The sequence below is a fragment of the Microtus pennsylvanicus genome, chromosome 12 (assembly GCF_037038515.1).
Source record: "Microtus pennsylvanicus isolate mMicPen1 chromosome 12, mMicPen1.hap1, whole genome shotgun sequence".
NCBI lineage: Eukaryota > Metazoa > Chordata > Mammalia > Rodentia > Cricetidae > Microtus > Microtus pennsylvanicus.
Genome location: NC_134590.1, coordinates 66,902,339 through 66,915,012, shown reverse-complemented (window position 1 = coordinate 66,915,012; position 12,674 = coordinate 66,902,339). Strand labels below are relative to the sequence as shown.

General features: G+C 43.1%; 1 protein-coding gene across 1 annotated transcript in view; it reads right to left on the bottom strand.

Annotated features, from left to right (window-relative positions):
* Positions 1–12,674, bottom strand: part of LOC142832391 (uncharacterized) — a 128,888-nt gene that overhangs the window by 94,580 nt on the left and 21,634 nt on the right. Inside the window, exons 6-8 of the mRNA XM_075942807.1 lie at positions 7,135–7,193; positions 6,678–6,714; positions 3,040–3,106 (exon numbers count right to left, since the gene is read on the bottom strand). Of these exons, the coding sequence (XP_075798922.1) occupies positions 3,040–3,106; positions 6,678–6,714; positions 7,135–7,193 (163 nt within the window). The remainder of the gene's footprint in view (positions 1–3,039; positions 3,107–6,677; positions 6,715–7,134; positions 7,194–12,674) is intronic.

The following is a 12,674-nucleotide window of genomic DNA, read 5'->3' as shown; positions in this document are numbered from 1 at the left end:
GGAAGGTTACTTGAGCCAAATGGATTTTTTGTTTTTAAAGATTTAAAATGTTTAAATTTTATGTGAAAGTGTTTTTGCCTGCCTGTGTGTACACACAGCATGTATGTCTGCTTCCGTAGAGGGCAGAGGAGGGCACGGGATCGTCGCATGTCTCTGGGAAGTGAAGAGCGAGCGCTCTAAACCATTGCAGTCTCTCCAGGCCTGGGCCAGACAGGCTAAGGAAAATATGGGCAACATATTGAGAGGTTAAGATCAGTTTAAATACAAACGTGGCAGTAAACCACGCTTTCCCAGTGCTCTGGTGTGATAACATAAGGCCAACACAAAACCCATTTTAAAATCACCCTGGTGCTCCTTTGCTGAATCAGCATCCTGATGGAGCATAGCTCTTACCTGGACCACACGCAAATGGAGTTTAAAACTGGACAAACAATCTAATAAATGGCATATATTTGCCGCTGTTAAGACTGCAGATGTCAGTCTTCACGTAGTTAGCGAATCCTTAGCAATTTGGAGCCAGCAGCTGCACTAGAGTGAATAAGGAGGCAAACATAGGACTGGGTTGACAGACTCCAAGAGAAAAGCACGTCATGACACCACTGACCTATGGGTTTATATACTGCTAATAATAATTATTGTTCTTTCTTTTCTCTGCTTTTGTTTTTTGGGACAGGATTTCTCTGTGTAGCTCTGACTGTCCTGGAACTCTGTAGACCAGGCTAGCTTCAAATTCAGAGATATCTGCCTTTCTTTGCCTTCCAAATGCTGGGATTAAAGGTGTGTACCACCGCTGCCTGGCAACAATTGTTTTTCTTAAGCTAAAACCACTTTTGTAAATACTGCAATGATAAAAGAAAGGTTCATTTTATTACTATGAAGTGAGAAATAGAGTTAGGGGACCAAAACTGTCCACTCCAGAATGAAAACGGAACCATATCTAATAGAAAGAGTAGTTAGGAAAAAAGTATTGTTTCAGCTTTTTCTTTCTTAAAAAATATTTACTTATTTATTATGTCTATAGTGTTCTGTCTGTATGTCTGCCAGAAGAGGACACCAGAACTCATTATAGATGGTTGTGAGCCACCGTGTGGGTGCTGGGAATTGATCCCGGATCCTCTGGAAGAGCAGCCAGTGCTCCCAACCTCTGAGCCATGTCTCCAGCCCCTTGCCTCAACTTTTAATGAAGCAAAGTTATTGGTACTTGGGATGCTAGACTGCAATGTATATATGAAATCACATTTAATAAAGAAAACAAGAGCTGAGATGCTAAGAACACTCATTTAAAGCCCCAGTCTAAAGTCAGGGTTGGAAGACTCCGAGGAGCCAGCAAATCTCTGCTATTTCTTGCCCTCCTCTAAGTCGTTCCCTTTTCCTTTATGACAGCGCTCCTCAAAGAAAGTCACCCCAGAGCACACACCTGAGACATCAGCGAGGGTAATGAATCTAAGGTACATTAAAACATTCGATACAGTTAGCTGCTAGTTATCTTCCTGATTTTCCTTCACATGAAATATATTAAGATGCTGTTATGGGTGAAACTTCATTCTAGGAACTAAGTGTGACCCACATCAGGTCAGTTTCTTGCCCTCCGCTAGCTCTCATGTGCAGAAGACTTCAGAAGAAAATGTGAGCGAGTAAAAGCCTTCTAAAATGTAAAGCCTTAGAGTGTGAAACTGAGAACATGAGCTGATATTAAAACTAAGCACAAATATTCAGAAATTATATCTTTCCTTAATAGTTGAATCTCTTCTTGTACAGTTTGTAGCTATTTGGGCAAAAAATGTATTATCCAGCTCTACAAACTTTTTATTGTTTTGTTGAAAATAGATTCTTCTCTTATACAATACATCCCTACCAGTTTCCCCTGCCTTTACTCCTCCCAGTCCTCCAACCTCCCCACTCCCCCAGACCTATTCCCCGTCCTCTTCCTTTCAGGAAAGAGCAGGCCTCCAAGAGACAACAACCAAACATGAGAAAACAAAATACAAAAAGACAAGGCAAAAGTCCTCACACTGGGGCTGTGCAGGCCACCCAGGAAGAGGAAAAGAGTCCCAAGAGCAGGCAAAAGAGTCACAGACACCCAGCTCCCCCAACACAGAAACACTCAGCTAATAGTAATAACACATGCAGAGGACCTGTGCAGACCCTCTAGGCCCTGTGCGTGCATTCACTAAGTTAAATCGATAAAAAAATACAGAAAAATTGCTAGTATAAATTTTGATAAGCTGTAATGGTATAATTTTTCATGATTTCTTATGTTATTTCATATAGAAACAAGGGTTGAAACCAAGAACACATTCTATCAAAAACAATATGAAATGAATACAAAGTTTGGGAAGAAAAAGAAGCTACATCCAAGGACAGTTCTGAAGCCAAAGGGATTAATCAAATGTCTGATACATTTTCAGTTTCCTTACAACTCTGAAACACGAACATAATGAAAGTCACACCAGTAAACTCTTCATCTTAAAGTCATTTGACATTTGTTTTATTTTATGTGTATGAGTGTCTGCCTGCATGTATGTATGCGCACCCGTGCGTGCATGGTGCCTGTGGAGGTCGTAAGTCTTCGGATTCCGTGGTATTGGAGTTACAGATGGATGAGAGTCACCACGTGGGTGCTGGGAACCGAATCTGGGTCCTCTGCAAGAGCAACAAGTGCTCTTAACCACTGAGCCATCTCTGCAGCCCCCAGTAAAATAAATGAAACCACAATAATGGATATTTATCCTAAAGCTTGTAGCTCAGATTTTAGATTTGCTTTACCGTGAAAACTGTTCCTCATAAATTCTTTCCACTCCATGTTTTCAGACCTGAACCCAAGCCCACCACTTCAGAGTATCTACTACCTCTGGCATTTCTCAGAGTAAGATAAAAAAAAAACCAAACCCCCAAACCCAACTGGTCATAACTACATAGGTTTTTCTCTGGCCGACTTTTGAGAGGCAGTGATAGTAGACCATTGCTGAGTTTAAGAATAAATGATAAAATAATGCAAATTCAGAAAGAGAAAATTAATCTCACAAAGGGGCATTTTACCTTGGAGCTGACGCTATTTTCGTCTTCTTCTGCTGTGGGCTTGGAAGTTCTAGGTGTGGGGGCGAGGCTGAAGAATAAAAATGGACAAGAAGGGGGCATTTCAGTTATCAGTTATCTGTATAGATGCTGTTTCTTTACAAGGTATTTAAAGTTGATCTCTGTTTAAAAACCAAGTGAACACGTGATTGCTTGCCTTTCTCCTTCATTCTCTACTTATTATTTATGGGGACCTTTTCATATATCCATGACAAAGAATGGTAGACCTTATATTGGCAGAGCCCCAAAATGATTTGTCTTCACGTATTTCTTCTCTTGAAGGCCGAAATGAAATTCCAGCTATTGGGACACCTATATTTTTGCTGCCTAGATTGTAAAAAAAAAAAAATACAAAACAAGGCTCAAATATATAGTGTTCCTTCTTCGCTGTCTCCTGTTTAATGGCTGTAATTCAGAATTGGGCATCTTGAGTCTTCATAGTTGAAACCACAGACTGGAAGAAGCCAATGTTTCACATAACCTTAAAATAGCACAGAGTCTCCCGGACAGAACTTCTGAAACGGCAGAAAGACGACGGACAACAAAGAACATTGTCTACACCATTACTGCCATATTCTCCTCAGATGCACTTCATTCCAGCTCTTCACAGACCAGCAAACAACAAAAACCCCCTTGGGCACATCCGCACTAGAGGGGAACTGGGGGACAGAGGAGCCATGGGGAAGCTTCCAATTTCCCAGGAATCGCTTCCCTCCAATGTCAAGTTGGGAGGGGTCAGGATTTGAAGTCCAGACCAGGCCTGGGGGCTGGCATAGATGCCAACTTGACACTAAGCACTCACACTCTAAGATCCTCCTTCAGGGCTCAGACATATTCTCTGTGTCAATGCGTGATGACAAAAATATCCCTTCCATTCGGAAAGATGAACTTCCGCTGGACCTCATAGCCAGAGTTAATACGCCCTGAGGTCATGTGAGCACTAAAACTGCTGCCCTACTGTGTACTCAGCCTTTGTTGAACCACGGGCTGGAGAGATGGCTGGGCAGTTAAGAGCACTGGCTGCTCTTCCAGAGGACCTGGGTTCAATTCCCAGCAACCACATGGTGGCTAACAACAGTCTGTAACTCCAGTTCCAGGAGATCTGATATCCTCCTCTAGCCTCCAAGAGAACTAGGCACACACAGACATACATACAGACAAACCATCCACGCACATAAAATAACAAGTAACAAGTAGCCCCCTCCCCCTAAAAAGAACCATATGAAAATCTCCCTCACTTGGCTTGGATTTCCCATATTAGCAACTTTTACAACCTACACTAAAGCATGGTTATAACCTTAAATTATATACTACTTCATGCCCCTGTGCACCAGCTCCTGTGGTGTAATGGTTAGTGCTCTGGACTCTGAATCCAGCGATCTGAGTTCGTGTCTCAGTGGAACCTGCTCCTTGAGGGAAGAGACCTGGTCAGTCATCCTCATCAACAGACCATGGAACTCAATATAAATGTGCTGCCCATGCGGGCTTCAGCACCGCCGGGGGCATGCTTCCTCCCTTCCCATGCCCCTGACCCAGGTAATGCATGGGTATTATTTGCTGAAAGCAGCAAATACAGAGGTTGAAAGCAATCTTTGAAAGTGAATATTTAGCACAAATGTTAAACATGGCATTTGGATATTGGTTGCTAAATGTTTGTGTACTGATTGTTGTCTGGGTCAGTCAGTAATGACTTAATCTCTTGTAAGCCCTGTTAAAGATTCTTGTATCTCATTCTTTCCTCATGTGATGCTCTCTGGGTTCTTCAATAAAGACAGAAAAAAGGAGTTTTGAGACACACACAGGGGCATGAAGCAAAGAACTCAAATATGGACCATTCTTGGTTAAGTGCCTCCAAAGGGAAGTGTTTTCTCTTCTTTCCTCAAGGGGACACCAGCGCATTATTGGTAGCCTGTAGTCAATCACCAATGCATTTAATCCACACCTTCTCCGACTTTACACCTCAGGCCTGTGAAAACTCAGCTGAGGTAAGGACCAGCTGAAGCGATTGAGATTCCAGGCCTTATTTCCTGAGCTTGCCAAACACTTGGGGATCTCAGCGCCCAGCCACAGGTTGACCTGATAGGATTTCTCTCAGACAGTAATTCAGTCTGTGTCTTCCTAGGTGACCATGTATAAATTAACAATGAAGTAGGTAAGAGAACAATGCTACCTGGTAGACTCATCGTCCACCTGAAACTACTCAAGTATCATTTAACAGAAACCTTGAGTTTTGTCAGCTTCTACAGTCTAATAAAAAAGAGCCTTTCCCTGGAACTCCTGCATTCGTTATTCCCATGTGCTCTCCTAGATCCTCCAACATTCTGTATCAAGGATTTCCATATTATCACCACGCATGACCTGTTCCTTACCAACCCCATTCTGTTAACGCTGCTGGGATAGCCCAGAGTGAGCTCTTTACCCTCTTCCCTGGGATTCTCTCTGTCCACCTGCCATCCTACTGAGACTCATCACTACTGAGGGGAGCTCCTGGCCATACTTAAGGGTCCCATTGACATGCGTCTCATTGCTGCCACGCAGTATATCCAAAGGAGTCATTGCAGAATCTTTCCATTTCAGGTTCTCCAACACAGCAGCCATGTGGAGAAAATTCTAAACACAGGTTCAAATAACTGTGGGCAGCTTGATTAGTCTCCAGCATCCCCTAAAGTTAGGAAACTGTACAGGCAAAGGAATTACTTAGCGGCCAGATATAAAAAAAAAATTAAATAAATAAATAAATAAGAAGCCAAAGGAAACAATCGCTCATAAAGGTAGTATATTCATTGGGAAAGAAAATAGACTGGAAGAGTGGTGGAGGAGCTAACCTGATATGGCAGCTCATGTCAGTAAGTAGAGAAGTCAATAAAAATATCTTCCAAAGAGAATATGAATATTACTTATAGAGCATGCAAATATTCTTCACTTCTAATAGAATAATTATGTATCACTACTATGTACTATGGCCACACGTCCTTGAGAGCTCTGCTACAAGCAAGGCAAGGCTTCCCAATACAGCGTTACATTAAATTACCAGATTATGATGGAGCATGGAAGAAAAACTCAATGTTGTGTCAAAATCTGACTTTCTGAACTGGTGTTATATAGACCTGTATTTTTGCCCTTTCAATCTACGCAGAGGAGGAGGAGACCACATCATATAGCTAGGCAGGCAATTAAATCATGGGTCAGGCACATGACAATGGCGGGATTATGAGCCAGTTAAACTGCCCTTCAAATGGGAGTAGTCAATTATTGGGAGTAGTAGTAGTTTTATTTGTTCATTTGTTTGTTTGTCTTGGAGACATCCTTTTCCTGTGTAGCCCTGACTGTGCTGAAACTCACTCTGTAGACCAGGCTGGCTTTGAACTAATGGAGATCCACTTGCCTCTGCCTCCAGAGTGCTGGGACTAAAGGCATGTGCCACCACTGTCCAGCATGAGAAGTATGTTATAACTGGATATTTTGCATACAATCTGTGATTTCTCTGAGATGGCAAGTGGTATGTACATCATATTGCAGCTAGCCCAGAGAATACACAACAAATATTAGTTCTCTGCATCCACTAAAGACTGTCTTAAACGATTAAATTAGTCGCATCTTACCTTGCTTTAGAGTAGCATGCAGGACATGTATCTGCTTCTGAAGATAAAAGAAAACTGTATTTTAACTCAATGAAATGGAGATAAAGAAGAAAATGGGGAAATACAATCTTTACGTTATATGACTGGGGCCTCTTCTGGAGCATGAGTCTCCTTAGAACCACAGCTGGCTGGGAGTCCACCAGGAAGATCACTTAGACCAGTGGCTGGAGGTTAAAGCATTGGAGTTCTTAATTTTGAGACAGGGTCTCTCTATGCAGCCATGGCTGTCCTGAAACTCACTTTGCAGACCAGGCTGGCCCTGAACTCACAGAGATCCTCCTACCTCTGTCTCTGCCTCCTGCGTGCTAGGATTAGGATATGTGCCACTACCTCTCAACCTTAATTTAACTTCTCACGTATTTCAAATGAAAGCTGGAAGAGAGAAACATCTCTAAATGTAATTCATGGAAGCAAACACCTCTGCCCAACCCCACAATCACAGGTGAGCCCTGCCAGACTGACAGCAAAGGGTGCAGCCTGCAGAAGCAGAAACCGGCTGTGTCAAAGGGCTCTGCGGTCTTCTGGACCGAGACACTGGGGACAATTCTGTTCTTAACTTGTTATTACAAAATACGGCCTCTCTAGCTTTTCGTTCAGAACCATGCTGTGTGATGGAGTAGTGCCACAAGGAGGGCCGATCTGCGGGGCAGGGGACAGGTTCTCTCGGAGTCTTTCTCTCCCTGTGGCTGTCCCGGAAAGGTGCTAACAGCCTCTTCCATTTTGCCTCCAATGGAAAGGTCTCACGGGAAGAACAACCCTTTATATTTTTATCCACGCTTAACCATAAGCAACAGATGCCTAGAAGGGCACGGCAGAGACCAAGAAAGTTGGCATATTATGGGGAAATGGCGGAAATAAAACTACTGGAGCCAGAGGGTGGCTCAGCAGTCGAGAGCTCTGAGTCTCCTCCAGAGGACCTGACTCCATTTCCAGAACCCACATGGCCGGTTAGTCATTTGTGATTCCAGTTCCGCGGACTCTGGCGCCCTCTTCTGGCCTCTGGGGGCACAGGGTATGCACAGGGTGCACAGGCATCTGTGCAGGCAAGGCACCCATCCGTAAACATTAATTTAAATTAAGATAAAATTTAAAAAGCTATTATCTCGCTTAAGCTTCTAGAATATAGCAGTAATATCATATCGTGCCTGTGGCTTTTAATTGCCAACTTGACACAACTGATAGGGTATCTCAGGGAGGGATTGTCTAGATTAAGTTGTCCTGTGGCAACATCTGTGAGGATTACCTCTGCTTCGTTACCTGATGTGAGAGACCCTACCACTGTGGGTAGCACCGTTCAGATCCTGAACTCTGCGGCAGTGGACAAAGGAGCTCAACACAAGCGCACACGCATCTGCTGCTCTCTTCCGACCACAGACTTGATGTGACCAGTTAGCTCAAGCTCTGGCTGCTGCTGGCTCTAAGGAGGACTTGTAAGCCAAAATAAAGCCCTTCTCCTCTAATTTTCTCTTTTCAGGGTATTTTTAATCCCAGCAAACAGGAAATGAAACTAAGTCACATGAGATCTCTATAATCAGAGAAGTCCTCCCCCCCCCTCCACTTTACTGAAGGAAAACAAATAGTTGCGCTTTTTGTTAGTGTTTCCCCAGAACAAAAAAATCTACTATAAAAGAAAGGTCATGGATTCAGATCAACAGTAGAGTAGCACACACACATACACGCACGCACACACATATACACGCATGCACACACATACACACACGCACACACACACACATACACGCACACACACACACAAATACAGACTCAATTTGAACAGTGATTTCATAAACATTGCTTTGGGGATCAGTCTCTCCTACTTCTTTATTTTCTCAAGGCTAGGTGGGGCTGAGCTAGTCTGCTGTTGAGGACTTACTTGAACTGCAGTCTTCACAAGGCTCAAGCTCCTCCTCTTGGTTTTCTAAAGTAACTTGGCTTTTGCCATGTGTGATAAAAGAAGAAACAAAGTCAATATTTTAGTAGTTATATGAAGAAAATCAAACAAGGATGTTAAAGCATTGAAGGCTTATTTTCTAAACCATAAGAGTGAATATTATGAGGCTCAGCACCAAAAGTTCCTGTTTCCAAACAAAGAAGAAGATGCGAAAATGCAAACGAATCAGAGGTAACACAGCTCAGAGCAGAAACCGGATGAGCCTGACATCACAGAGAGCACCCAAGGTTGCTTTCCTGACAGACGAGTTTCTTTGTTTATGTTCAAGTTCTAAAAATAAGAACTTAATGCTGGCCGGTGGTGGCCCACGCCTTTAATCCCTGCACTTGGGAAGCAGAGGCAGAAGGGTCTCTGTGAGTTCGAGGCCAGCCTGGTCAACAGAGTGAGTTCCAGAACAGGCTCCAAAGCTACAGAGGGAAACCCTGTCTCAAACAACAACAACAGAAAAGAATTTAATTGGCTTACTTTACCAAGGAATTTCCAAGACGTGAGACGCTAAACAGGGCGAACAGAGAAGACAGTAGCAATCATTTTGTTCACCTAGGCTGAACTACTTTAGAGTCCCGGAGATTGTTGTCTCAGGTTCAGACAACGAATTGCTGCACTTCCCAGACATAAAATGTCTTAGATTAGATTATCGCCCGTTTCATTTTTGTGACAGGCAGTTAAGAGGAGATAAAACAATCATTTGTAACCATCAAGTCTCATTACCTTAACACGACTGTCAGTGATTATAGTGCTAACGAATCCCAGCCGCGCATGGAAAACCAGTGACTGCCAAGACGCACTCAGAGGGACGACCACACTTCCTTCATACTTAACTAACCACATCGTTTGTCCGATTAGCTGGCTGCTCATTTTGTGAAAGAGTCTCTCACTCTGTAGCCTGGCTTGGAACTCACAGAGGTCCACCTGCCTTTGCCTTCTGAGGGCTGGGGTTAAAGATGTGCACTGCCTTGCCAGGCCTCTAACGGAGATCCCGACACACACAGCATGTCACCTCAGAACGACGCTTCATCTCCACAACAACCAGGAGAGGTTCATTGCCATAGACAACGCATCATTTGAGGGACCAAATTTGGCAGCTGCCTTGGAGAAGGGCACAATGGGGCCTTTCCAACACCTGAGACTGAAGGGTGTTGTTTCAAAGAAGACCGGAGATTCTTCCTGCAGCCTTATCTGACCTCTCAGGTTTATAAAGAAAAGGCAAAGGATCAATCCATGCTGTTGCCATGGATGCATAGGCCCATGTGGACTCCGCATGACATTTGGAGTATGGATCTGTGTGCTATGTGTGGCTACATCCGGGAGCCCTAGCTAGCTGCTCAGAGAGTGGCTCCTTGCATTCTTTTTATTGCTGTGATAAGCATCACGACCAAGGCAATTTATGAACAAAGTGTTCCGTGGAGCTTATGGATTCAGAGGGTTAGGGCTCACGACGGCAGGGTGGAGGCATGGGACCAGCAACAGCTGAGAACTCACAAATTTGGGGGTTTTTTTTACTTTTTTTAATTTTTGAGATTATAATTACAACATTTATTCAAACCTTCCCATATACCCTTCCCTATTCTTCAAATTCATGGCTTCTTATTTTATTGTTCTTGCCTGCAAGTGCATGTTCTCTCTCTCTCTCTCTCTCTCTCTCTCTCTCTCTCTCCCTCCCTCCCTCCCTCCCTCTCTCTCTCTCCCCTGGATATAAGCTTCTCCATCCTTATAACATTTCTTCTATAAATGTCTTCAGGGCTGTGCCATGGGCCATGCCAGGGGAGCAGCGAGTTGCTGTTGAAGTCCCCGGTGTCAGCCAGCAGAAAGGAATCCTCTAATGGGTCGATCTCGTTTAGGCAAGGCCACGGGACTAGAGACCCCGGAATGTCTTTTGCTTCTGCTGTGCATTTACATGTTTGCTGCGGCTCTCTTTCTCTGGTGTCTAGCATGGTGTGAGTGGACCTGGGGAGACCTCCGCTGCCTGTAACATAGTGAGTTGATCTCTTGGAAACATCCTGTTCTACTGGGCATTTTTACCTGTGGATTGTCAAAAAGATGACCCCTCCCTAAGCTGTAATTTGATAATAATAATAATAGCTTATATAGATTTGTTTTTGTTTTTTGTTTTTTTTGAGACAGTATCTCTTTTTTAAAAATATTCATTTATTTATTATGTATACAATATTCTGTCTGTGTGTGTGTGTGTCTGCAGGCCAGAAGAGGGCACCAGACCCCATTACAGATGGTTGTGAGCCACCTTGTGGTTGCTGGGAATTGAACTCAGGACCTTTGGAAGAGCAGGCAATGCTCTTAACCACTGAGCCATCTCTCCAGCCCCGCTTATATAGATTTTTGATGAATAAAAATAAATACGAGGACATGTTTCACAGCCAGGGCCTGTGAGTCTCACCTAAGGAGCTGCATGGATTGTAGCTCGAGTTAATGGCTAACAGTTGAGTCCCAATAGCCCAGCTAGTTTAAATTCTTTCAACCTTAATGTCGGGAGATGTGTTCACAGGAGTGTATCACAACTGAAACAAAGCTTTGAAAATAACGAAGTTAGACTAAGATTTTTTGTTAAATAACTTTGAGGTGAAAACCCAAGAAGACAAATTAAAGTTTTAGAGAGGCACATAGTTGAGTGAGGAACTCTTTCAGGTCAAGGAACAAGAACAAGGCAGCCCAGTTATTGCTGGCTGACATACTCTCCTTGCTAGGTTTGGTTGATGACCAAAGGTGATTATTAATTCCTTATACCCATTTCTACCCTCAATCCCTTGATATAAAAAAAATCTGTTAATGAGTGGGTATGCACCCTAAAGTAGAGCTGACTGATTCTTTTTTCTACATAAAAGTTTAGGTTTGTGATTCCTTTACGATTCCTTATAAGATTGCCTTTCAAGATAAGTAATAAAGTATTTGGCCCTTTCTTTCTTTGTAACTGCAAAATGCAGCCTGCCAGTAAAAGACCTGACAAGAACACCTTGCTTGCCCAAATGGTTAATCAATAACAAGTTGCCTGGGTATGAATGCATGTGGGTTCTTGGGATAATTTGTTTTTGACCTGTAACACAGAAAATGTTTAATCATGTGAGGGAAATTAAAAACATGTTTTCACCTATAATCATTCACTTGGGAAATGGAATGCAACCATTTTGACTCTTGTACTGCCTGGAAGATTCTCTTGGGAAAAAAAGCTGTAAAACAACATGAGATAGTGAGAGAAAAAGAAAGAATAAAGAAGAAGAAAACCATCGAGAGTTTGTGAGTGCCTTGCTCCCTAACCCCCCTCAGATAGAAAAGATTAGTTTCATGGACTCCGTGGATTCCAGTCAGGATAATCAAGAAGACTGCCAGGGAAAGAGGCGGCTCTTCTCAGGGAATTGCCCAGAATGCACCAGTCCTCCTGAGGATTGTCCAGAAACCAGAGCCAATCCTCTAATGGTCACCACGGACAGGAGCTCACGGAGCTGCAGTCCACTGGCCATGGTCAGGAAGAGGGTGAGGAATCATAGTTCCTTAGTTTCCCTGATGTTTTTTCTTTGTGTTTGTCTTTCCCTCTGAATGGGTCAAGCAGGATTTTTTTTTAAACTATGATTCAAAGACATGAGTTTACGGCCTTTTCTATAATATGGATCTCAATACAGACTACATTGGCATTGGTTACTCAGGAAAAATTAATCAAGGATTAATAGAGTAAATGTTCAGAGAAAGTCATTTTGAGAACTCTCATCTTTGCTCTGTCCCCCATTTTTAAACTGGGTTATTAGTTTTCTTGATGCCAAGGTTTTTTGTTTGGTTTGTTTTGTTCAGTTATTTATGTATCTTAGATGTTAGTCCCTATCAGATGTGTGATAGGTAGAGACCCCTCCGTTCTTTAGCCTGTCACTGTGTGTGAATGACCGTGTCCTTTGCCATACGTAAGCTTTCTGTTTCATGAGGTCCCGGGTATTTATTGTAGGTCTTAGTGCCTCTGCTACCAGTGTTCTGTTCAGGAAGTCTTTTCCTGTGCCCACGAGTTA